This window comes from Bombus flavifrons, chromosome 15 (assembly GCF_040668555.2).
Source record: "Bombus flavifrons isolate JBK064 chromosome 15, iyBomFlav1_principal, whole genome shotgun sequence".
In the NCBI taxonomy this organism is placed as follows: domain Eukaryota; kingdom Metazoa; phylum Arthropoda; class Insecta; order Hymenoptera; family Apidae; genus Bombus; species Bombus flavifrons.
This window is the reverse complement of record NC_138456.1, coordinates 7,987,379-8,014,194: the sequence shown is the minus strand read 5'-3', so window position 1 is coordinate 8,014,194 and position 26,816 is coordinate 7,987,379. Positions and strand designations below refer to the sequence as shown.

The following is a 26,816-nucleotide window of genomic DNA, read 5'->3' as shown; positions in this document are numbered from 1 at the left end:
AGTTTCTTCGTTTAGGTCTTTGCCTGTTCCCACGAGGATTAAATTAGATTGGATTATCAGCTTTTCTAGCCAAGTTATTGGACATTGCAGGATATTAGAAGTTAGTTGATAACTGTTTTAATTTTTATGCAATTTCATATTTTTATCAACATAATCAAGGAAATGGAAAGCAAATAACAATTTACCTGGAACATTGAAAATTGTAACAACTTCATATGTACAATTACTTCATTTTGAATACTTTTTTATACTTTTGCAGGTTATCTGCATTACGTAGATTTTCACATTTTTCAATTTCTCATAAATGCATAAAGATCTACAGTTTACATCGAATACGATAGTAAAGTGTTATTCTTGTACAATAATCTTTAATCTTTTGATGCATCGTATCTTCTTAGTTTTAGTCGTATCACTTAGTTTTGTTGGATTTTTTGACATTTTTGTATCAATTCTTTTTTTCTTCTTGTCTTTACGTTTGCATATACAAAATTCAAAGAACGTATATGTATTAGAGGTCAGTTGGTAGTCGTTTGAATTTAAGAAAAGAATCGACACTTTCACTGTGAGTTAAAATAGTGGGTTGCTGCAATTATTGGGTTGACAATTAAGCGATTGCGGATTTTGCCATTAGGTGTTAATGACAAAATCCGCAATCACTCAGTTGCCAACCCAATACTATGTTTCAAAATTTACTATTAAGTTGTTTCATATTGATTTTGCATATAATTATTTATATCGTTAATATGTGCTCGCCATATGCTAGATTTTAAAATAGAAAACACGATCCTGACGATTATAAATCTTAACAACTTAGAAATACGGATTCTACAGTGAAAAAGTCGAAAGTAAAACGAAAAAAGAGAAAATTACATAGCGATATTAATAAATCTGAACCACTTAAGTACACGTCACTAAACGTTTTTCTTATTTCAGGTAATTATACGTCTTTACACAAAGATTTGCTTAAACTACGGCGCCACGACGTTCGCTCGGCCTGACCGGATTCATAAAGGCTTTACGAGGTGCGTAATTAAAGCTGATTATCTTAACGGCCATTGTAACAGTAGATATCGTTCCCGTCTTCAGCCTATAAATACTTGCGATAGGCTTTTAATTGGAATTCATGGGCTCGAGTGCATAGTATTCCCATCCGATAATCTTCGTTGTATCGCGCGATATCTGGCCCAGACGAATATAGCCAAGCTCTGTTTGGTAGCGTACGTGATAAACGTATTTCTCGAGGAGGTTGTTGCACAATTACGATATATCTTCAGGGTAAAGGTAATTAACAGTTGAAACAGGTTTTATTTCTTTCGCTGATTCCTTCGTCCCAGCGAAATTTGAAGAGTTGATGATGCTCGTAAGTTTGAATGGGTCTGACCATTTGTGGCTAATCCATAGTAGTGTGTCGAGTATTTTTGCATTATTTTTATGCAGTTAAAAAGTGATAGGAAACAGGTTTTTCAGATACAAGAGGTTTGCTTTAGTTAGAATAAGATTCGGAATAAGTTTAACACGTTCCATGCAAAGCAGATAATCGACAAGCTATCAATTTATGGAATCTATTTTCTCTTACGATAGCTTTCTTCGGTTTTCAATCTTTTTATCGGCAAAGAAACAAGCTAAATAAAAGTTTTCACGTTATCAATGTCACTGTAGCTGCGTCGGGATAAAGAATTAGTCACACGAAGGGTTCCAATGTTTTCTCGTCGCAAGATATTGACTTCAACTTTAGATAATCGATATTGGTGTTACATATCTTTCGATGAAACTCTCTATCTTCTAAAGATAAGCAATTCATCTTATATGAGTGTATAACCGTAGGAAGTTCCAATTGCTGGAAAACTTTTCCTTCTATAAAAAAAAAAGTGTCTCGAACGAGAGTTATTGGTACTCTCAGATCTTTCACAAGATTATTTGAAACGCAATAAAAAATTCCCCTAAATTAAAAGAATCTGAAAATGAACTCTTCGAATATCATCAAACGCAAGGCAACTTCATTAACTTGATTTTCCTTTAGGCATCCAATCTCTGACCCAGTCAAACCTCCCTCTAATCCACGCCTACCGCATGATCAAAGTACGTATTTCCTTGCCCGAGTTATATCACATCCCTTGTCGCGTACAATGAATAATTACTCTCGTATAAGTCCTGCATATCGTTGTTCTTGCTTCACAATAATCGCATCAATTATTCAAACGATCTGTCACCACTCAAATACATACCCTCAGCTGCTCTAAAGAGAAGTTTAAAGGTTGCCACGCGTTGTATAAGAATTTAATCAGAGATTCAGAGTCAGAAAAGTCCAGGCGGCGAAAATCATGGTCGAAACGAAGAAACCTGATCTCGACTGACATTTGCAAATGACGTTAGCCCGTATTAACGCGGCGGCTGTGTCCGCGCCGTGAGACAAAACGTTTCACGCTACCTTCTGACGATGGAGTCGTCGTCGTAAATTAGTTCCAAGTTAATCGGTGACGGCGTAGGGTTGCGAGCGCCAGTCTCTTCTGGAAAGATGGCCGCGTGAAAAGAGATAATTTGCATTTTAATTGCGCCAGTCTGCGCCACTCTGCTCCCCCCCCTTACCTCTCGAACAGTGTGCACCCTCGTCGACGTTGACACTGCACCCTTGCAACCTGCCCGCGCCTTTTCTCGCGAGCGTTTCCACGCCAAAAGCTTTGTTTCAGCCGGCATTGTGCCATGAACCTTCGCCTTTTCGGCTTCCAACTCTATCAGACGATGGTAAGCTCATCGTCGATCGTTGCCAGCTTCGGTTATCTTTGTCGCCGCGATTTTGTCTTCGTACTTTGCCACTTTTCACCTTTTGTGTTGGTAATGCGATCAGAGTGGATGCTTTTGAAATTTGTTTTATTTGCCGATAAAATTTTCGATTTAGGATATCCGATTTTGTGATACTAGTAAATTGCAATTTTTGTGCATTTACGGATAATTTAAAAATGCAAAAATGTACAACACGCGTGTAACATACAGAGATGTAAAAAATATTCAGTTTTTGTGGGCTATAACGAGCGAAATAAATCTTCGCGTAGTTTTCATTGCCTCGGGCATGTTAATAAAAATCTCAGGTTTCTTCAGGTGATTCAGGTGATCAGGTGATTTTGTAATATGACAAGTTAGACATTTGGATGCAGTTTTGGCGATATAGTTGGAAATTGAACTTTCTGAAATTCGATTTGTTCCGTGACGAGGTTTTTAATTTGAGGTTTCTGTTTCTGTGACAGGAAAAGCTAGATATTTGGCAAAAATGATGGTTACGTAATTAGAGGGAGGCATTTGAGATTCATTCCGTTTGATAATAAGCTTTTCAATTTCAGTTTCGATTTCGTGGTATGCGAAGTTGTGGAGATTTAGTGAGACTTGTTTCCGTTCATTATCTACCTGCTTAATTATTTTTCTATCGCTACAATTATGAACTACTGTGATTTAAATATACACAATTTTTATTTCATGTTTAGCAAAAATGATTGAATTTCTAAAATAAAAGCCAATTACAAGTAAATTATATTCTAAAGGATTCGGGGAAACCTTTCACGGAAATAAATTGAATTGTCCAATATTTCAAAGCCAGCAATCCTGGAATCATAAATTAAAGCTACGGAACTTCCATAAATACAAATTCGCGCATAAATATAATTTCGTTTGAAAATCCGGCTTATTGAAAAAAATCAAAGAACATTTCGCGGAAAGAAATTATCTCCGACCGCGGTTCAAGTTTCCTCTTTCCATTTCATGGCTTCCTCCCTCTTGATGCTCTTAAACTTTCCTTCCCGCGGAATGGCAAAGGAGAGAAAAGAGAGAAGAAGCGGCGCGTTTAATTGTAAGTACATTCAATTTACCTGGCCGATTCCTTTCTTTCGATTTCTTTCAATTTCTGCTCCACTCTCCGCGTCTTTTAGGCAACGGCGAAAGAAGTTGCTGGAGGATGGAATAACGGGAACAGAGAACGCTGGAAAAGTTTACGCGGGAGATGCTCGCCAACTTTGCCTTTAACTTGCGCGCTCACTCGCTAAACCCCCTCGCACCCAGACCCATTAATAAATCGGGCTCTTCGAGTAAGTTGCGTAGAATAATCAATAATTCGATGAATTACCGAGAAGGATGAATGACTCGGCGAAAATACAAGGGTCTGCCCCGTTGTAATTCCTCAGCCGGTGTACCATGGTGGTTTGTTAAGAGCCATGGGGAAAAAATTGCGGGTAGTATCAAATAAAGCTTTGGGGATCGGAAAATAATTGGACGCAAATTGCAGGATGTTTTTAGTATATTAATATCTCGAGTACAAAAGCGGAGATTCGAAGTGGAATCAGTTTTCAGTCGATATGAATAGTTATTATTTATTTCTTTTTTTTTTTTATTAATGGATTAAGGGGATCATTCAGTTGGAGTAAGTATAAATAGAAAGGATGATTTTAAATTCGTAAATAATTTCTGGGAATGAAAAATCTCTTATTGAAGGATATGGAAAATATTGAATAGCTGTTGGATGAGAGTATGGAAATTAATTTTATTGAAAAGTACAATCTTTCTGGGATATTCGTATGAAATTTCACATTAGAGATTGTTAGAGTAACGAAGATATCGCACTTTTCTCTCAACTCTAGCCAATTACACGTATACGAAGTCTAGTTGAAATCGTTGATTGGATTTTTCTAGGCACAGTACTAGAAATATTAGAAAATATTGTCCAGCTAATTTGACTGAGATTTTACATAGCTTTTTTACATCGAATGATTTTTTACATCTTTTCGTAGGATATTTTAAGAAATATTACCTTTTATGTACAAAGAGAATATATTTGTAAAAGAAATTTTCACAAATTGCAGTTACTCTATATTATAATAATATTGCTAAATTTCCTACAATTTTATTTATCTATTGAAAAGAAAATTGGTGTTTCTTCGGCTTCTGTTAAACAACAGCACTCCGAAACCCCGCATCGAAAAATACATTTTATCTTATTACTTTTTAATAAACTTTATACGATTGTCAAACATAAATATTCCTTCTAAACGATCTAAACTTTACTTTAAAATTATATTTACATCTCTTAGAGATTACATTATAAATAAAAACCAATCTGTCTGACTTACGTACATCAATTTGAAATCACGCAAGATTTGAAAGATCAAACAGACTTCGTTCCACTTTACAACAATTTATACTTTCGAACTTTTTTAATGAATATCGCCCCTTAAGCTTAAATTAAATGCGCAGACGTATTATTTCTTAACGTAGTAACTGACGTCGAAGCTTAAGCTTTTTGCCGCCTTCTATGAATCATTTTTCTCCCAGTCGTATTTTTCTACCGTTAGGAAATTTCTTCAGCTTTTTCTTTCTTAAATTTTCTTAAATCCTACTAGAAAGCTCTTTATCCGATTAAAATAAAAATAGGATTAAAATATACAGAAAATAAAAGAAGATCGCAGCAGGGTTAAATTCAAACTGGTTAGTCGAACGAATAGAAAATCGAACTTTTATTCCATCCTTTCATTCCATTATTCTTAGAATCGGTATTAAGAGTAATCGATATAAAATTGGATAATACCAGGACTTTTTACTGGCACAGTTCACGGAACTTTTATCGAGGCGATCATTGACGTGGTCTGGCTTCTCCGCGTCTGGTTCCTCGTTAAATATTAATCCCCTGATTCGATCCACTTGCGCCTTAAGCATCGTGAGAGGGCAGAGACTGTGCTTCCGTATTCCTGGCAAGAGCACCACGGTTGCAACTGTCACCTGAACGGTAACGGGTTTTATGGTGTCCTGGTTCTGCCGGCGCTAGTTTTACGACCTCCCCCATTGGCTACAGCGGTTGCCCTATAGTATAGTTACGCTGAAGTGAAGGTCGATACGACTCCTCCTGGAGCATGCTAGCTTTCTGTCCGATATTTTCCTTGGTTATCCAAGAATCCGCCCAATTTAAGAGTAGAGAATTATTATTACATCGGTGCATATAAAATACCGCTCTTCTTTTTTAACTTTGAATTTTAGTGGGAAAAACTATCCATTTAATTTCGTTCTATCGCCAATTACCAAATACATCGAAGATGAAGAAATTTGCTGTAAAACACATAGATGTGTGATACATAGATGTGTGAAATACTGAAATGATTTATAATAAAAATATTACAATTTCGTATGAGGTCTACATTTGGAAAATGTGCTATTAAAGTTGCTGGTAACACAGAAGCATTTGAGGAAGTTCAAAGATATTCTTATTTAATTATTTAATCAAATTGAATTATCAGAGGAGATACTGTAACAGTTCTACTTCGAGGGTGTTTCATTTTAGAACCAATAATTTGCATAAGATTGAAACGATGGAACTAATTAGTTACTCTGCTAGTGTATTGAATGACAAGTAGAGATTCGATTAAATATATGATTCTTTACATAAACAATGAGCGGCAGAAGTTTTCTTTGATAAAACGATACTGTAGATGTATCGAATTAAAGTACACCGTACAATTAGAAACGTAGTCTGATGGTTTGGACTATTTATTCTAAATTCCTCTTACAATTAGTATCACTCTCGTTTGGTCGAACTATAGATTCGCTGGCTCACAATACAGACCGAATAAATTAAACACTCTCACATTCCTCAAAGATATCGACCCCGCAAGACATTCCATCCACATCAGGCCAGGCTGATTAAAATGAAACCCGAGGGCCACACGCTGATAAGCCAAGCCACAACATAAACAAAACTCGAACGTTTAATTAGATCCAGCCAGAGCCACCAATAAAACCAATTACGGACTCCCTAAACACACCCGTTGCCCCAGCAAGCGCACCAAGGCACGTTTCCACTGCTGGTACTTGCTTTCCTTGCCTTCACGCTGCCAATCTCTCTGCTGCTAACAGAATTAGTCCTCTCCCTCTCTGAATTCAGCACCATCGCCTCCTTTTCTCTACCAATATCCAAGCTGCCACTTCTAACTGTCCTCATTGAAGTCAACGAAGGCCTCTTCTTAGCGTTGAAGTAGAGAGACACCCTTCTCATCTGTTCCTTCTTGGGCGAATCTTGACCAGACGAAGACGATCTGCTCTCGTTTTTATCCTCCTGACCCTCTGATGTAGTCGTAGTAATACTAAGTCTCGTAGGCTTCTTTCGTGTCGATTTTCCAGGAGACTCTGGTACTTCCGACGACGTGACGCTACTCTGCTTCTTATACTTCCTTTGAACAGTAGGTGACGCAGGATTTTGCTCCTTATTGGCACTACACTTCTCTTTTTTGCTCGTTCTCTTCCTACGTCCACTTGGTGTACTCGGTACACTTTCTTCGTGAGAAAACACGTGTTCGTCTTCTTGATGAGAATCTCCATCTATGGAGGTCTGCGTCTGAGCTGGCACCTTCAATGTTAGGTTGTCGTAGTACATCATCCCTCTTTGTGGATACAAGCCTCCTCTTGGCAAAAATGGCACGTTCTGATACAAATTCTGTGTATGTAAATAGGGATTGGTATTTAACCTACGCATAGTGTTGAATTCGTAAGGAGTAGGTGGACCTACTAGAGTATGCGGACTCGGTCTCTCAAAAGACGTTACCTGAATCTGAGGTTTGCTCGTTGGAGACATCAGTTTTCCATTCATTAGTTGGTTAGATGGGATTAAGAGACGGTTCTTGTCAGACTGAACCGGTCTGTACCTTTCTGAAAAAGGAACTCTGTTGAAGGTAGGCACTTCAGATTGTGGTGGGTAGCAGCACAGGTTGTCATCGTTCACTTGGACGGACAGCGGTCTGGTGACGTTGTTCTGGTTCATGTAGCTGGTAGACGGCTCGAAACTTCGTAGAAAGGGGTTCTTGAAGAGTCGATAGTCTATGGTGGGTAACTTGGGGATTTCTGGGATGTCGGGGCTCACTGCCTGTTCCACGCGAGGCGCCTTCAGAGTGACGTTCAGGTACGATTTGTATGGCTTCGAGTCTGATATATTGTCCAAAGTGTTGTCACTTCGGGTCAATATTTGCTGCTTACTGTTAGATTGATTGACCGAAGCGGTTTGAGACTTACTAGGTAAATCCTGCCACGACATCGACTTTGTCAATTGATTGGTCGTACCTGATTTGACTTCAGCGATTAGTAAGTTGTCTGTACTTAGGAACGTCCTCTGTTCACTTTTATCATTCAACAGATTGCCCTCGTATGGAATTGCTCCATCAACGTACAGATCAACTGATCCCTTCTGAGATGTGAACTGACTTTTCGAGATTACAGTGGATCCAGTCTTGCCACTACTAGAACTATTCCCGGTTCCAAAGTGACTGACAGTCGGCGAGGATTCTTCAGTCTGTTTCTTTAATTTCGAAGGCAGTGGGGCAAAAAAATGCTTCGGTTTCTCGGTTCCTGATAACCCAGGACTCTCTTCTGTCTCTATCTTTGTTGCATCACTAGCACTCAAATCCGTTGGTCCCTTCATATTTGACAAATTTGCATTCGTACTCCAACCATTTTCAATCATCTTCTCCGAATTCTGACGACTATTTCCAAAGAATGTCGAGTTGAGTGGATTATTTGACAGTTTTAGGCCAACACCTCTTCTTTGCACAAAGCTTGGAAAATTAGGAAAACCACCGATGGTCGATGCGAATTGTTGCTTTAATTGTTCCTGGTGAATTGTACCAAAGCTCTGCATACTTGGTGTTCCGTCAGTATCAGTTGCTCCATACGTGGTCACCTGTGTCTGAGGCATTATAACGTTACTTTGCCAGCCTACAGGAGGAGCGTGTATTATTTGATCGTTGATTTCATTTATAGCCGGACCTGCTAAACTTGATATTGGGCCTATTCGGTCTGCATTTATTCTTGGACACGGAGAAGTTAGCATCGTTGATGCATCAGCAGGCAGCATTAGGTTTAGCGTGCTTGGGAACTTGAAAGGATACTCGTTATAGTAAGCAGAGCTACCTAAGCAAGTCGATGATTGATAGGTGCCAGGACAGAAGGGGATGTTGTCGTGAAGTTGCCTCGACTTTAGGATAGAAAGTGGACTTTTCTGTTCTTTGGATTGCAGAACATCTTCCGAAGAAACTTCCTTTTTATCCTTGTCTCGTTTCGGCTCTTCCTCTTCGTCGACCACTGATAAGTCGTCGAAGTCTACGTGTAGCCTATGGAGGCCGTTACTGGTCATTTTCTCTGTGGAAATCTTCTGATTTTCCGCGTTGTCTAATTGCTCAGATTTGTCGGGTTCTTTGGTGGTATCTTCGCCCTCCTCGCTGATCTCTTCGTCCTCCTCGAAGGAGTAATCAGATTGCAGATCGCCATCCTCATCGGAGCGATCCTGAAATGCATAATCCTTTAAATCTCTTAATTATTCTAATCTGTGGCATTTTTTGTACATACCATGTACATTTTAATTTTGATTAAAAATACAGTTTTTATAAATTTCGTAACAAGTACTTCTGAATTTTTACATCGATATTCAAATTGATTAATTCCATCAGGACATTATGATAATTGTAATAACTTCTCTCTGGTCTTCTTGTATGCAACTAATCAAATTTTATATATTGATACGTAGACTACAATTATTACACTGCTTAAAACAGCCAAGGAATCACTGCTATAAACGTTTCGATTACACCAATCAGGAGAATAGAGTCGTCGAAGTATCCTTTGAAACAACAGATTGATATACGTATAATGTTACTCATATGATACTTTGATAAAGATTGACTTTAAGATCATTGTCCAACATCCAACTATTTTAAGCATTGTTTAAGTAATTATGTAAATTAACTGGTTTTATCTAGAATGTATATTTTGAAAATACCAGAAATCTTAATTTCTTAACAAAATTAAGAAAAGGAGTTGTTTCCAGAGTCAAGAATCATTCATTGATGACCACGCAAGTCCTAAGCAGATATTTATATGAGATATTAATGTATCGATATTCGATTTCGGGAAAGTAATTTGTAAACTTGTTCTCGCTAATTCCTTGCGTACATTAATTTCCCATCAGTATCCTTCAAATCAGAATACCACTGCGAAAACAAAGTTTCTGTTATCAATCAAATACGCAAAATCTGGAAAATCGACGAATCGATCAGTCATCCCTTGTCTCAATTCATAATGAACCAACTTTAGCATTGAGTTACCTCGTATTCTTCGCTTTCTGGGTGGCACTTTTGCCTCTTCAGGATCTCCTCGAGCTTGTCGTACTCGTCCCTGAGGCTCCATATCTCCCTACGCAGCTGCTCGTTCTCTCTGCGCAGCTTCTTGATGTCGTTCTGACCTGAAATCGAATTAAATTACTTTCCTCCCTTTTTTTTATTTCAATATATTCCTCTACAATTTGCGCGAAGAGACGTTTGACAAATTAATTGTAACAATTACAATAATTATTATTGTTATTATTTTATACTGTAATCAGGTCAAATAGGTGTTTCCTCCTTAGAAAACCAGATTAAATTTTACTCGTTATCATTGTCGGTATCGTATTTCAAAACGAACGTTCTTTTCAATTGGGTCAAAGACACAATCTCTGTGGCTCGATTTATTTTCAAGTTCCACTTCAGTTTCATTAACGTTTCGAGGTTTGGATTACAACTGGGCACAGGCCCGAAAACACACGTACCTCTACATAAACACTCACTGGAAATCGAGTAAATCTAATAAAATCAATAAAGATCATGGAAGAATACGTTTCCTGACCGTGTAAAATGAAATTCGTGCAAAAGTACCGGTAATTTTCTGCGTATAACAGGAGCCACGAAAGTTGAAGAGCGAGGGTACTATACAAATATCTACAAATCAAAGTACTTTATTTAATTGTGTCAAAAACACGAATTAGAGTCATCAATTAGTTTAATCACGTTTGAAACGAACCACCTACACAAACACAATAATTTAAAGATTCTTCGAGCTCAAAAGCCCAAGCACTAAGTACACTAGGAGGGCTCTTACAGTTGCAGATTCGAACCCACTGACTTCGAACATTTATATGTTAAACCACGACTCGAACCCTCAAAGATCAAGGCTCGAAGCTCATTTCAACGACGCTGAATCCGCTTGAAAATGCTCGGAAAACTCTACACCACGTGTTCTCTTGGAATTCGTTTTTCTCGTGGAAATCACTTAATCACGATCTGACCGGTCTGGTAACGGACAGACCGTCCGTTGCACCAATCGAAACGATCGATCATTGGTCAGGCCTGGCAACAATCTCTAACCCTTCGTCTTTCGGTGCGTCAAGGAACTGGTGATAAATCACCCACGGTGAGAGACCTTCAAATTACTTAGCCGGCAGATACGAATAAAGTTTCAGCAAAGCCTAATCTAACCGACGAAAGGCTGGCACGCCGCGAAATAAATGAAAAATCACGATAAAACGACGCTTCCTTTCTTCGTTCTTCTGCTTTTTGTTCTTCTCGTCCTACGCGCGCACTTCCAAGGCGCGCTTTTTGATCGATCGTTCGGCGAAACGGAGATTAGGAGGTCGATTAGATGGACTTCATGGATTGTTTCCATTGTGTCTGTTGGCCGTTCTCGAGTGATTAATGCGATGCTCCCTCATCGTAGAGGAAGCTTGGTGTTTAGAGAGAACACGCGAACTGCGGTTGTCTTCGCGTCTCGAGATACAGGTGCACAGGAAGTTCGCCTGCCACTTGTCTGGCGAAGGGATTGTGACGATAAGTGGGAAGTTACTGTGTAGGGAGTACGGGAAGTTCGCGTTGTTCCGTCAGCTTTGATTTCGGCTTTCGTAAACGTGGTTCCGATTCGTGGCAATTGCTTCGGATGCTGCGATCCAAAATTGCACCAACATTATTTTTCTAATCTGAAAGATTCTTTTGTTTTCCATATGTTTGCGCGTGCATCGTAGATTGTTGCTTTTTTAAGTTAGGAGATTGTCACAAAGCTATAAATTAGCGACAGAGAAACCAAAGAGTTCTAACGAACATCTCGCAGGTCATCGAAACAACAACGTAGAGAGTGTTCCAGTATCAGAAAACAGTAACATCATGACCATCTCTGACCTGGACCCCGGTGACACTCCTGGCGACATCCCCTCCATAGGAGTCAAACCCATAGTGTATAAATCTTCCTAAAATCAGCTGTGGACATTCTCTGTTCTAACACTCTGAACCGTCACTCTGTTCGATTCGTACAATAAATTTTACTATTATATTTAAAGTTCAATTCTTTACCTTATTTGTGAAACGTTCGAACTGTGACGCGAGGAGATCACCGGTCATCTGTCAATTTCGTCATTTCTTGTGTCTCCTACGTGATACGATCAAAGTCGTTAAACGCTAATAATATGATCGGTTTGATAGTTTGTCATTGGAAACTGTCTAGGAATAGCGAAGTTTAGAAGAATTGAAATAATAATATTTGTTTATTCTCCGAGATCATGGATATGGAATGGATCGTGGAACACAGAAATCTTTCCATTATTCGACTTGAAAACTCGTTTTATGATATTGCAAAGACTAATAATTTGCTCAGATTTTTTGAAAGCCTGGAATAATACAAAAGCTAAGCGTGACCATAAACGACTGCTACGTCTTTGTAACAAATATATATATTTTTGTTTGGTCAAGATGTGACAAAAGTCTGATTGGAATGCACGATTTCCCGTTTCCATTTTGTGTTAACACTAGAACTACCACGCCAATCAAATTGACTAATTATACTTATACTAATACCAGTTAAAATGACTGGTACTTATCAAAGTGTAAAAGGGTTCTGCTATCTGTTTTGTACAACTTCCCACACGTTTTTTAAATTTTTACCGCGTATCGTTCAATATGATGATATCAGTTATCAGGAAAATTCTGGATCGATCGCTAGATGCCAACGCTAGAAACACCACAGCAATCAAAATGACTGGTTCTACAATTTTATGAATGTGTCAACCCTCGTTTAGGGATCATGGTCTCATGGATTAATAATACCAAAAATGTACTGCATAACATGGAATTCCTCCTGTAAGAAACTAATAAATCAATAAATATAAAAATATTCTATTATTAGGTATTTTTTAAAGACCAATCGTTGTGGTAGAAAAAACTTCGTGTTAACTATCGGTAGTTTTAGTATTAAGCATTTCCTTAAAACAGTACAGATATCGCATATTAAAATAACAGCGAGATTGAAATATAGAAATTCGTGAATCATAATAGGATCAAAAAAAAAAAATCCTTCGAAACAGTCTAGAGATTGTGTGAAAAATTTCCGATCATGTACCTATCATAAAACCGTTAGAACGTTTGATACCGGAAGCCGCGCGTTCTCCATTATCCATCTCCGCGTTCGAAAACTGCCAGTCCGGTTTCATGGCCGCTTATCGGCCGCGCAAACACGCTTTATAAGCAGCCGCGTGATAACAGGCCGCTTAAGCCGCACGCGGTGCCCATTGCATGGTGGAACAAGAAAAGCCATGTGGTAAATCAGGATTAAAACGGCGCTGGCCGCTTGGAAATTTAAATAAATTAAATCCTTCCGGAGGTTCATAAATTCGGATTTTCCGGCTGGACACCAACGGCTATTTGGATCCTATTAAATCTCGCGCCTCTATCTCTCGGTCGTTTGCATTTTTTTCTTCCGCTTCTTCTTTTTCTACATCCCCGTTGTATCCCCTCTTGTGCATCTCTTCCAAGAAACCTTTCCTCCACCGATTCTCGTTTCATTCGATGTCGTGATGCTCAAGGGTTTGTGACGAATCGCCACGTCGCGTCGAGTCGAGTCAAACTCGAAACGTTTCTTGTCTATTGGCCGAAACGTATCTACGTAGCATGGAGATTGACGAGGATAATGAATATACGACGTATGTAAATATGAAACCGGAATTTGCCTATAGATGGCCCTAGCTGATAATATAGTTATCACTAAACTGCGTCATTGATGCCAAAAGTCTTTGTTGACATCTCACAAACATTTTCGACTCAAAACAATACAAGTTTCATACAACAGCATAGTTTGCAATAGCGTTGAACATGTCAAATTTTGTGCCTGGAAACTACGATTTGCGGACAGCATTGATTTTCTGTTACCATTTGAAGAAAACTGCTGCAGAATCGCATCGAATGCTTGTCGAAGCTTACGGTCAGCATGCTCTTGGTAAATCACAGTGCTTTGAGTGGTTTAAAAAATTCAGAAGTGGCAATTTTGACGCGAGGAACGAAGAACGTGGAAGACCACCGAAAAAGACCACCGAGCTGTTAAAACCTGGCGAAACCGTTAATACTGAGCGCTACCGACAACAAATGATCGATTTGAATCAAGCTTTGCGTGAAAAACGACCAGAATATCAAAAAAGGCAACACAAAGCAATTTTGCTTCGTGATAATACACCATCACATACAGCAAAACCGGTCAAGGAAACGATTGAAGCGTTCAGTTGGGAAATATTTTCGCACGCGGCTTACTCACCAGACTTGGCTCCATCCGATTACTATTTATTTGCATCGATGGGACACGCACTTTCCGACCAGCACTTCGCTTCTTACGAAAATGTACGAAAATGGCTCGATGACTGGTTTGCCTCAAAAGAGCGACAGTTTTTTTGGCGTGGCATCCACCAATTGCCAGACAGGTGGGAAAAATGTATAGCTAGCGATGGGCAATACTTCGAATAGAATATTTTTAATCATTTTCATACAATAAACGTGTATTTTCTATACAAAAATTCCGGTTTCATATTTACATACCTGGTAACTGTGAAAAGAGATCGTAACTAGGGATGAATCATAGTGATGTTAGCGTGTAATGTGCGATCGTATTTACAGGCTAAATGACTTTTATAAGCATCATATCTCGCGGTCTTGAGACGATACTTTGGGTTTACGAGTGTATGTAAATTCGTTTTGCAAGACATATATATTCTAGTTTTACGCAGGATGATTTAATAGTGAGTTTTTGTCTTGTTGAAGATAGGTTACGGTTCTTTGAAATTCGTTGAAAATTATACTATACGATAAGCGATGCTTCTTTGGTTCTTACATTTATTTATTTATTTATATTATTTATATATAGTATTTTATTTGTATTATGTTGTGGGATGTGGCTTATTTTATTATATTTAGTGCATGGAATGATTTTTATACCGTGGTATTAGGTATGTTAACTATAGTGATAGGTTAATTATATAGAATTAAATTCTTGTTTAATGTAGAGGTTTATTTGCGAAGAAATATTTATTAAATATATCCGGATCGAAGGAAATATCTACCTATTAACGATTGTTACTTTGAAATGTCAGAAAAAATATATTTTACCAAATTAATACTTCAAGTTGCCAGGTATGCTTTAATATTTCTATTTCAATTAGCTGTTTTAAAATGTGAACATGTTACCGATTTGGGCGAATATCGTAGCGTAACATCGTCCTTTCCAGCAAGTTATTTATTCCAGAAGGATTTCCGCGTTGGCGAAATGTCAGGGCTCCGTGGGAGTGATATTTGTAAAGATGACACGGAAGAACGTGTTCACGGCTCGTAACGCTAGTTTGTCATGCACCGAGTATTCCTTATTTCGTCGTATTTTTCTATCTGCTGAAACATTCAGCCATTTTTCAAGCGCGGAAAATCTTCCAACGTTGCCGTTGCTTCCATTTCAACGGGACCGTCTTACGAACGAATTTAATACGAAAATTGCTCAACATCGTCTAAAAACTATCTTATCGACATAGAAAATGTACAGCATTAGCCAGAAGCTTCGAACCGGATTCATATATTCTTAGCGAAAATCGTAGGATGCAAGATTATCTCTCAACTATCGAGTGCAAATCAAAATCATCAACTTTGGATTAACGAGACCCTGTCAACCTTTCGTCCTAAAATATTGTCCTGGCTGAAACCATTCTTACCCTCCAAACATGCTACCAATTAATTCAAGTCCAGAGCAGAAAATGGTGCACATAACTCCTGTCAAATTAACGCGAGACTTGAGCGTGCAATTGCCACGACAACCGTCGTATTTCGCCGTACTGCCTCCTACCAAACCATAGAAAACAAAAACGCAGCTCGTGGTTCTCCGTTCCAGCTCTATATTAATTATTTCACCGGCGAGGGAAGGTTTTGTCGATCGCAACTGCGTTAGACCGGAAGAGGTACATAAACAGAGACGACGTACATTAACTCGGAGATTGGTATGCTCGATGGAAAAAGGAGAGGAAACACGGAGGCCGGCGTTCTCTCTGTTAAAGAAGAAACTGATCAAAGCAGCAGCGCGAGCCGCGTATTTGGTTTCGTCAAGTTTCCATCGGGGTTGGGTTGCGTACGTTGGCCCCTTTGAAAAATGGAAATTGCGTCCCGTGGATGCAAACGAACGTCGAGCAACGGCGAGGAAACGGCCGTGGGCTGTGTTTTCCCTCCCCTTTGAGCTAAAAACAAGAAATCGCGTAAGCCCGGCTTGATTGATCGCGCGCCCCTCCGCAAGAAAACTTCGCGCCTGTTTGCCCGTCATATTTACGGCCGATGTTAACGAACCAGAGAATCGGCAGAGATAGAGAGTAGTTGAACCGGGTTTTAGGATGACGGTCTCTGTGGATGGTTCAAGCGGCTCGTGAATATTTTTAGGAATTATTGAAACTGCCGCGAGGTGTGGTTGGAAAACAGCAGAATTCAGTGGAAGGGATAGGTGCGCTGAATATTCATTTTTAATGAGCTAGTGCGAATCGTTGAGCCTCGATTTTCAACTTTTAGATTTCGGACATAACGAGCCGAAAGATGTGCAGAGATTTGGCTGGAACAGGTTCTTTTTGGAACGACGGTTGAGCGAATATTTTGAGAGGGATGAAATTATTGGAATTATTGCGGCGTGTACAAGTGAAAAACGGTGGAAAGAGAAAATTAATAGGGTCAGAAGATATTCATTTTGATGTGAATTACCGAAAGGGCAAAATTGCCAGAGTTTTTACATTTCAGATAACAAGTTTAAATATTTGGTTCTAAAACAGTGGGAATATTTCAATTTTGACGTTCGAAACTATATTTTTGTATTATTATTTTCAAATGTAAAATCGTACACTTTAAATAATACAAGCTGGAACGTGGGAAAAAATGTAATTGAGAATATTTTTAGATGAAAAAAATTATTGAAATCCTTGTGAGGTATCGTGGTTGAGAATGTAGAAAGAGGAAATTAAGAGTAATTCAATAATAATAGTAAGAAGTATAATGATATTCATTCATATTAACGCGCCATAACGATGAAATTGTAGATATTAGAAGAAAGAACGTCAGATTTTCTGAATTTCAGACCGATTACCGAAGCTGAAACAACGGGAATTTTGAAATTTGAAATTCCAAACCGCAGACTTTACATTTCTTTGCGCTTCTATCCATTCTCATTTCATCTCTTTATTTTTCACGATACGTTGAAATATTTAAAGTTCCCCGGGTTTTTTACCCGAATAAACTTATGATATTCAAATTGGGTTATATTATTACAAGCACAAAGAAATAACAGATCTTCGGTTTCCTTGCATCTTTCGAAATAATAGATAGGACATTTTAACCGAGGAGAACAGAATCCTGCACTTTAAATCTCCTTCCATTGCATTCGCTTATTTCGCATCAAAACGAGAACTGATCTGTCAATGAAAGACTTTCATAGAGCCTGCAAAGATTGCACCAACGACAGTAACTGTATTACTAGGGAAAATGCCGATCGTCTATGCTTAATGGCACGGTCGGTCCTAAGCCATAAGCTTGTAAGCTTGTAATCGAACGTGACACGGGCGTCTGCCAGCGGCCAAAATTAGATCACGCCAATATCCCGTGTAAATTATCGCGATCGGGTTTGAGAGAGGCGAGACGACGTGGCAAGCTCGCAGGAAACTCGAGGAACCGATTACCATAATGCAGATTGCCTTTCGTATTTATAACCCGCGTTAATTAACTCGTCGCCTCCCGCGCGAAGATTAATCCGCCTCTGCGAGCATTCCTTCGAAGCGTTGATATTTCAACGAGATCGACCAATGATGAATCGAGACTCGGTTTCTCGAGCACGCTAATTGCCGTTTTATTGTGTCTGCAGCGTCCTTGGTCGTTTCGAGAAGCGACTATTATATCGTTGTTTCAATGATCGTGAGTTTCGAGCGAAGTAACTCTGTTCTCTGAAGATACATAGTTTCGCTATATGTTTTCCTTATACTCGTTTTAGCGTATTTTGCTAAACTTTCGATGAATCGGATGGGCTTGAAACAGAAGTTCTAACGGCTCGACAGTTGGATGGTTTTAAGTAGAATAAGCTTGTTTTTGATCAGACTCGCGGTCACATATTGTATCTAGTCATTCTTCTGAAATTCTAATTATAAATTTAAAATTGATTTACGAGCATATTACACGTGACTTATAGTCGTAAACGAGACGGTTTGTTCTTTTGTAAAATGAAAATGTTTAATTAGCTTTCTTCTTAAATCGGAAATGTTTAGTATAAACCTGTTTTCAATCAGGTTTATCGATACACTTTCGTTTTCTTTCGGATCGTAATGATATCGATAGATCTGCAATTGAGGCGGACATGATTTCTTCATTTTGGAAACGAAATTCGGAAAAAGCGTTTAGTAGAAATTATAGATTCTATGTAGTTGGATTATCTTCTCGCAGGAGACATCGGTAACTCAGGAAGATTCTACTTTTTTGAAACTCTGCAAATTCTCAGGAAAACTTTCCTGGGAACTTTGATATAATTATTACACAATTTTTCTTCTTTATACTTTTTGGTTCTTCAGCTTTGGTTAAACACCCTATGTGAAATAACGTGTGTCCTCTAGTCTTATAAGCAATCTATCTTGAAAACTCTGAAATTTCAAGTTTTCGTTAGGAGTTTCAAACAAGTCCTTTGTTGATCAATTTATAATATTTTATTAAGTTGAGATTAAAAAAATTTTCTAAAGTCTAATGTCATAAAGGAAGAATAGTTTCTATAGTAACTTCTATAGCCAATGTGGGTTAGAATAATTAGAGGTTCATAAGAGGAGCAGAATTTTTCGAAGTTAGTAGAATATGCTTGTTCCAGATCAGATTGTAGATTCTAGTCTACAACTATATATATGTCCAATTTTATTTATTTTCTGAATTCAACCATTCTGAGATCGAAACAAACGATTCCGTCAAGTATCTCATACTCCAAATTGACAATTAGAGATCACGGTTTTACATTAAATAAATAAGGGAGATTTACATTAAAATTTGATCAGTCGTGAGATTATCGAATTCGATGAAAATTCGTATTTTTACACGAAGAATTAAAATTATCCACACACGACTGGTGCAAAATTTCATACTAATTGTATTTTGACGAATTTTATATTAAAATTTAGAGATCTCGCGTACGGCAAATAATTTCTACCTCGATTCAGACTCACGTCTGTCTACATTAATGAATACCTGTTTTCATCGAGTTTTCTGGATTTTCGGTTTGAAATAGAAGAAATAGAATATTCTTCTCTAAAATGTACGTACAATATTGGCAGAGCGGAGAGAATTTGACATTTCCAATTTATATCCTACTCGTTCTCGAAAATTATTCAAACTGTTCACTTCGAAATAGAAAGAACAGAAGATTTTTTTTGGAACGTATTTGTAAAATTGGCAGAACGGAGCAAGTAACGTGACGTTTTCAATTTATACGTATCTATTCTCGTAGTTCTCGAAGCTTTGCAAGTGAAATTAGACGAAACGGAATATCCTTCTGTAACTTATTTTCAAAGTAGATAAAATCAAGTCAATGTGACGCGACAGTTTTCATTTATAAATGTCTATCCTCGTAAATTTCGAAGTTTTTAGTTCAAAATAGAAGGATCAGAATGTTCTCTGTGCCTTTAAAATTGGTAGAACCGATCAATTAACGCGATAATATTTTTAATTTATACATAATCTGAACTTTCTCAGTGCGAAATAGAAGAAATGATATATTTTCCTGTGATTTACCTATTTTCAAAATTGACAAAATCAAATATTAATGAGATTTAATAGTTTTATTTATACATGATGCATAAACTGTGAGTTGTTACGAATTTATGCAAAATTTAATATACAAAATTTAAAATAAAATATATACAAAGATACGTAAACTATTCGAAAGAACATTCGTCGTAATTTTTAATAGCCGAAACGAACCTCTGTTTAGATTCTGCCTCTTTACGCGTGTTCGTAAAAATATAAATTTGCATAAAAATCCACAGTCTAATACTGAATTTTCAAAACCCTTTAATTGAAAATAGTGGAAACATCATATTCTTCTCGAAGGTATTCTTCAAAGTTGGCATGATGAAGTAAGTGGTTCTATATTTTTAACGGTGTTGCGTATGCAAGACTATCGCCCCAGGGAAACCGTACCATTGACAGAATGACGAACGTTCCAGGTAGTCGGTGGTTACTCCCAGGGCTTATAAATCAGACGATATTTCCTGTTTCGACGTTCACGGAGACGTCCCGTTTCCTGCGTGCCATCTTAAAGTCAATCCTCGTGGAAGCTCGCTGGCTGAAGTGTTTCTTTCCATTTTTAGATTACTCAGAAACATTCGAATGTACTTTTGGTTCTCTGCATCTCCGTCTGCCTTTTAGAATTTCTATACTTATTTTTAACCTACGTTCGTGCGAATTTTATTCCTTTCTTTTTATCAAATCAAATCTTTTTATCAAATAGATTTTCCAAGACTCGTCTACTTTAAAAAATTGATATCATCGTCCTTTACAATACTTTTAGTCTTCGTACGTTTAATTTAGCGTATTTTCAAGTTCTGTGTGATTAAATAATTTTTAGAAATCGTTGCGTTAGTATTCCATGTGCTTCCGTACGAATATAATTACTAAAACACAAATAAACGTCAAATATGAAACATAAGTGCGTCTAAATGAAACAAATAAAATTTATATGAAATTTGGAAGTAAAGAAACGAATAAAAAGCCAATTCATCTAAATAAAATATCCAAAGAATAAAGCTCATTGTGATATTTGATGGGAGAAACAAATCTGTTCTTGAATTTTCTTTCCTGAGTTATACTAAAAAAAAAAAAAAAAAATGTGAATTTTCATGCACATCCACAGTTTAATCGTGACAACTAATGGATTATGAGTGAGAATTTACGACAGTCCCCATTGTCTATGCACATTTTCCTGTTTCAAATGCAAAGCAGGCTAATAATTAGATAATCCTTGGATATGGTAATGTTATCTAACTTCAACGCTCATTGTCGTAATTTAATGTATTTAACTTTAGCTTTCTACGATAGATTGTTTCAGGATTTTCTCCATTCTAAGGCTAAAGTAGTGCTCCTATCTACATCTCACCCACGGCGTCATATTTCAGGATCTTCGTAAGTTTCCTAATCCGCTAAGTTCGCTATAAGAGGATGGATCTTCGATGAAGCACTGGCTGTTTCTAACTTCAAAGCAAGGACCGGTTAAGTAGTCGTGCAAAGTAGAATTACTTAGAAATCGATCTTATCTTCGAATTTTACCGTGTCCAGGGCAGCGTGAACTTTCGAAATTTGCGTGTTCAAAGTGAGAAGCCTTGTTCAGCTTCCTGAACTTTCTCGAAACTACAGAATTTAATATCACAAGCAAGCGTTAATTCCAAAACACAATCTTCATCGTCACCACATTATTCTATTTTATTTTAGTTTATTCGTCAAATTCTTTATCAAGTACTTTATGGAAAACTTTCTCGAAATTGCAGCATTTAATATCACAAGCAAGCGTTAATTTCAAAAAACAATCTTCATCGTCACGACATTGTTTTATTTTATTCTCTATGGAATGTACCTTTTTTTACATGAAAAATAGAAAATATAATAAATGCAATGATATACAAGGTTAATCGATAATATTGTGAATTGAAGTTTCACGGAATTTATCGTTCAGTTTATTGGAAAATTCTAATACTGAATTTTTAACAAATGTAAAATTAATATGCAAATCAGAAAATCGGCAAGCATTGACATTTCATACTTTCCAAGATTTGCAATCTGGAAAGCGAAGGAGGTAGCCCTGGTTGTCCTCGTTTGCTATTCAACACTCGAAAGAATCAACGTGTCGCGTAAATCGACAATTCTCAGACAAGTTATGGCGTCTTGGACAGAAATCCTAGTTCCTCGGCTCGACTATCATATTCTTTTGTCGAATATAGTTTATTGCACGTTCGGCTGCACCTGCGAAAAACACAGACGTAGCGAATGTCGTCGAAATAAGAGATCGTTGTTTATGGTTTCGAGCAACAGACAGGCTTCGAGGTATTGCTGCACGCTCGAGTTTTACAACCACTACAGTTCTCTTGACACTAAATTATCGTCGGAGCAAGCGTACAGGGTGTCCCTGTAGGAAAAGGCGGTATCACGTAGGTATCGATAAATCTTGGCTGAAGAGCTTCGTGCAAGATACATTGCCACAGTGTCGAAATTTTGGTTTCAACTATCTGCAGTGAACATATTCTGATTTCCTTTTAATCTGTTGCCCTTTTCTAAACACTTTCTTTCTCAAGGCGATCTAATCATTTCTTTATCAAACTAGAGTTTTTGTATTTTTTCTTATTCGTACGTTTTTGTTCATTTAAGTAACTTCTCTTAAAAATTCCACTTTAATTAGTTGTATTTTTCTGTAATTTTTTTTTCAATTTTCATACTTCTTTTTTCACCATTTATATCTTCATTCATTTCTTGCTAATCGTAGTAGGTGTATTTCTGTATACAAAATAACTGGGTGTTTAGAAATGTTGTTCTCGAGTCAGCTTATACATGATCATTGTTGTATATTTATACAGCACGAAAGTGGTAACAATTGTGATCACTACACTTCTAACGATGCACAGAGAAAATAACATAAACATCATTTCTCTACAGGATTTCCGCTTGATTTTTCCTCTATGTTTAGATATTCGAGACACCAGAAATTTAAATATTTGCCATTTTCGAGCCAAGATTTTACTCAAAATTTACATCTCTTATGCACTTAATTCTTCTTCATTTAAAATTCGCCAGACTCTGGAAATATCAATTTTCTAGAAATCAGTTGCTTCGTCACTTAGATGTTACAATTTTGCGTTCTATTTAATCCACGATTCTATATAATTTTTGCAATCTGAATTTCCTGTTTCTGAGTTTAAAAACGTGCTTAAAAAAGCTTAGAAAAGTGTTAGAAAGCTCGCTGCTTTACTTATACTACAACTTTGCCCTTTTTGTATTTTATATCTATGATTTCAAATTTGCAAATTAGGTTGATGTTGTCTAAGTGAGTCACCCTATATTCCCTGTTATGGAGCTCCATAGAACGCTGGATGACGTCGTTCCCAAGCATGACCATGTCAAAATGCCCATTTGCCCGCTTTTGAATAATCACCGACGTCGGTATTTTTAACTGGAAGAAGTTGGAGGAGTAGTTCCCGGAAAGCATTTGTAAAATGTCGAGACGACAAGCTTTCATTGAATCTTTAATCTTTACTGTGGAATCGTGGACAATCTGTGCTGGTAGCGTTCGTTTTCTTTTCTTTCTTCCGAGAAACGTCCATGGAAAAACAGAAACGTTCGTGTAGAGCCACGCTATGTTCATTATTGACTATGAGCGTGGGATTTCTCAGTGCTTGGAGCAAACTGCTACTCTTAATACTCGTTGCACTGGTATATGAAGCTTTATATGGAACAGAAGAATGTAATTTTTATTCATTAATCGAGTGAAAAGATATTTAATAAGTTTTTTCTGAAATTTCATATTTTTCTCGTTGGAGTTGTCTTTATGTCAAGTAATATTACAATGTATCGTTCATTGTCTTTTTTATTTTTCTGCGTCGTCCTGTCGAAACACGTAAATGTAAACCCATATTTAAATAATACCCATATAGCGATAATGACGCAACATATGCGTCAATGGTAGCGAAAGTGTTAAATAAATGTATCTGATATAGAATAATTACGGAACAATTAAAGAAAATTAAATCTACGTAAACTTAATATCTCGTTGGAGATTCGAAGAATGATGAGTGGAAAGTTAAAGGATATTGAAATGGTAGTGAGTGGAAGATCACAAGAGGCAAATAGCATAACGAAAGAAAAATCAGGAAAGATAGAAAATCCGGACAAAAATTCGTAAGATAATCAGAAATAAAAGTCCAGAGAAATCCAAAGAATAATCGCAGAAAAAAGCCAAGAAAATCTCAAAAAGTACTAGAAACTGAAAAGGCCATGAATCACATCTAAAGGTCCACACGTCGAATCGTAAAATAAAAGTTGGCAAATAATCAGGAAATAACGAAAGAATGTGAGAACTGCGAAAACTTTAAATTCAAAACGTCAAAGTAATCGGAGAATCATTTAAAGAATCCAAACCACGTGTTGAAGCCATTCGACAGTGTCTGTTCAAAGCGAGCCACCGCAATTCCAAAGAAAACAATGCAATGTCCAAGTTACTCCAAGCCAAACTACCCTGCTACTGGGCTTCCCTCTTTCACGGAACTCCACTTTCGAAACAGAATTACCCAATTTCCTGCAACCACGACATATACACGTAGACACCCTTCTACACGTATACGCACGTGCGCATGTAAAGACAAAGACCACGCTTGTAGAAAACGTGGAATACGCAGGCCTTGTCCGACAAGTCAGTCGGCAATGTTGGAGATCCAAATCCGCGACAGGCAAAATAATTTAGCCCCAGTAAGTTCGATGGTCCCTTGAAAACCCTTGAACGAGGCTTCCTCTATAGATCTCCCTTCGAACTTCTGGTCATGCCGTTTACTCGACAAAGTTTCTCTTGTGCTTTCGAAATGCGAATATTACAACTTCTCGTAAAGTAATAATACAATAATACAATATTACAAGTTGTCGTTGTAAAGTAATAATAATCATAATAACACAAATACACGCTACAAAAGATAGTTGAAAATGGAAATTATAAACTAGATTGGGACAAAGCAATGCACATCGATAAGATGCAGTTACATGTAACAGGCCGGATATATTTATATTACAAAAGAGAAAAGAAAGGCTGCGTGATCGACATTACGGTACCGAATGACACGTACGTTACGCGAAAGGAACGAGAAAACATGAAAAAGCACACTCCATGTGCAATAAAAATTCACACCAATGGAAATAAGAGAATGTGACAGTACTACCGATGGTTATATCCGTCATACTTATCATTCATGAACCAAGAATTTCTCCAGTTATTTTAAAACACTAGGTATAAAGACACACCTTCGTTCAAACGTACGATGAGCTACGATATTCGAAAGAGCGGCAATAGTCGAGAAAACGCTACGACAGTAACACGAGAATATAGATACGAGCTGGTGAACACGAACACGTCATGTAATCTTCAAAAGCACACAAGTACAAATAGGGATGATAATAACAATAAAACACACCTAAAGCTCTAATAACAAATAATAATACTCTTCCCTACACAAAAGAAAATTCAACGCCTCGTCCTAACTTGATCAAAGCACTTTGGAGTGGACAAATCCATCCTTCGAAAGATGAAAAAAGAGAAATAAAATAGAGACACATCGGCGCATAAAAATCATTATTCTTGGTCACATGGTCATTGGTACGAAATTTCTTAAATACATGATGAACAAGGCGAATATTCGACGATAATTCCGTATTTATCATAAATATCGGCGCATCTTAAGAAAAAGAAATAAACGATAATAATATTAACGTTAATAGTACTAATAATTATAATAACAATGATAATGATAATGATAATGGCGGAGCGATAATGGTCGGTTCCGAGTTCACCAGGAACTTTGGCGGGGAACTTTAAATGCGCGCCGACGGGATAATAGGAGAGTCTCGCAGTTCGGGCAATTTATGGCGGTCATTCTCTGGACGATAACGAAACGCCGCCGCGCTACCGCGAGAGGCGAAAACTTGTCAAAAGGCGAAATTACCGTTGACCCAGCACGTTTAATCCGCCGTAGCGATGTTTGTTAGTTTATTCTGGCGCGGGGAGGGCCGAACGCCCGGGATACACGAGTTTTACGTTTCAGATAATTTCGTCTATTTTTGGAATTTTCGGAAAACGTGGCTGCTACACTGGCGAGAGACACCGAGGAAAACGTATAATTTTAGTGGAAGTGTATTCTTTACGTGGTTAGATTCGAAGGTATTAGGTTTCTTGGAAGTTTCAATTTAACGAGCAAATATTAGCATCTATTCAATTTTCACCTATCATCTATCACAAACCATGTTAAGGAAGAAGAAATTTGCTATGTTTTAGATACGTGCAACATTAAGAAAACTTGTTAGAAAGAGTTTATTTATAAGAGTTCTTATTTTATTGTAAGATTTACAAAGAGTTTATATATTTCTGAAAATTAAGAATGGTCAAGCGACGTGACTCATTGCTGTATCTAGTTGTATGTTTACATCTGTACATATTTCTATCGTTCTGAACATCCGCCTACATCTGCATAGGAAATAATTTTTCTAACTTCCACTTTGTATCCACGTCATCCACCTACGCTATTTCATTTATCCTAACTGTGAAAGAGATTAAAAAAAATTATTTGTTTTTTATTTGGAAGTAGTTTACAATCAATTCTCATTGAGAATTATAAGTAAATTATTCTGGCGTGGTACTATAACGTGAATAATAAATGATTATCGTATGTTTGATTCTAGCTGAATCTAATGTTTAAATCTAGAGAGGGTAGTGTCTTTTTAGCTTGCGGATCTGATCCGTCGTGTCAAGTAATTGAGTAACTAGTCGGTTTTGATGGTTGTTAATTTTTATGTTATATCTATTATTGAATTTGGATATTTCTTCTTTAACTATAGGTATCTTAAGGTCGCGATGTATTGTTTCGTTGGCAACATACCATGGTGCATCTATTGAGGATCTTAGAG

The 26,816-nt window shown here is 37.4% G+C and overlaps 2 protein-coding genes across 7 annotated transcripts in view; one reads left to right on the top strand and one right to left on the bottom strand.

Annotated features, from left to right (window-relative positions):
- Ror (tyrosine-protein kinase transmembrane receptor Ror) overlaps positions 1 to 26,816 on the top strand; it is a 349,227-nt gene that overhangs the window by 81,309 nt on the left and 241,102 nt on the right. The window lies entirely within an intron of this gene.
- Positions 4,503 to 26,816, bottom strand: part of LOC138187484 (serine-rich adhesin for platelets) — a 64,732-nt gene continuing 42,418 nt past the window's right edge. For 4 of the 5 annotated variants that reach the window (XM_069128320.1, XM_069128319.1, XM_069128322.1 and 1 more), the window contains 2 exons: positions 10,119 to 10,255; positions 4,503 to 9,301 (listed from right to left, as the gene is read on the bottom strand). In XM_069128320.1, the coding sequence (XP_068984421.1) occupies positions 6,785 to 9,301; positions 10,119 to 10,255 (2,654 nt within the window). In that variant the 3' untranslated portion in view covers positions 4,503 to 6,784. The remainder of the gene's footprint in view (positions 9,302 to 10,118; positions 10,256 to 26,816) is intronic. The other variant, XM_069128321.1, reaches the window with a different exon arrangement.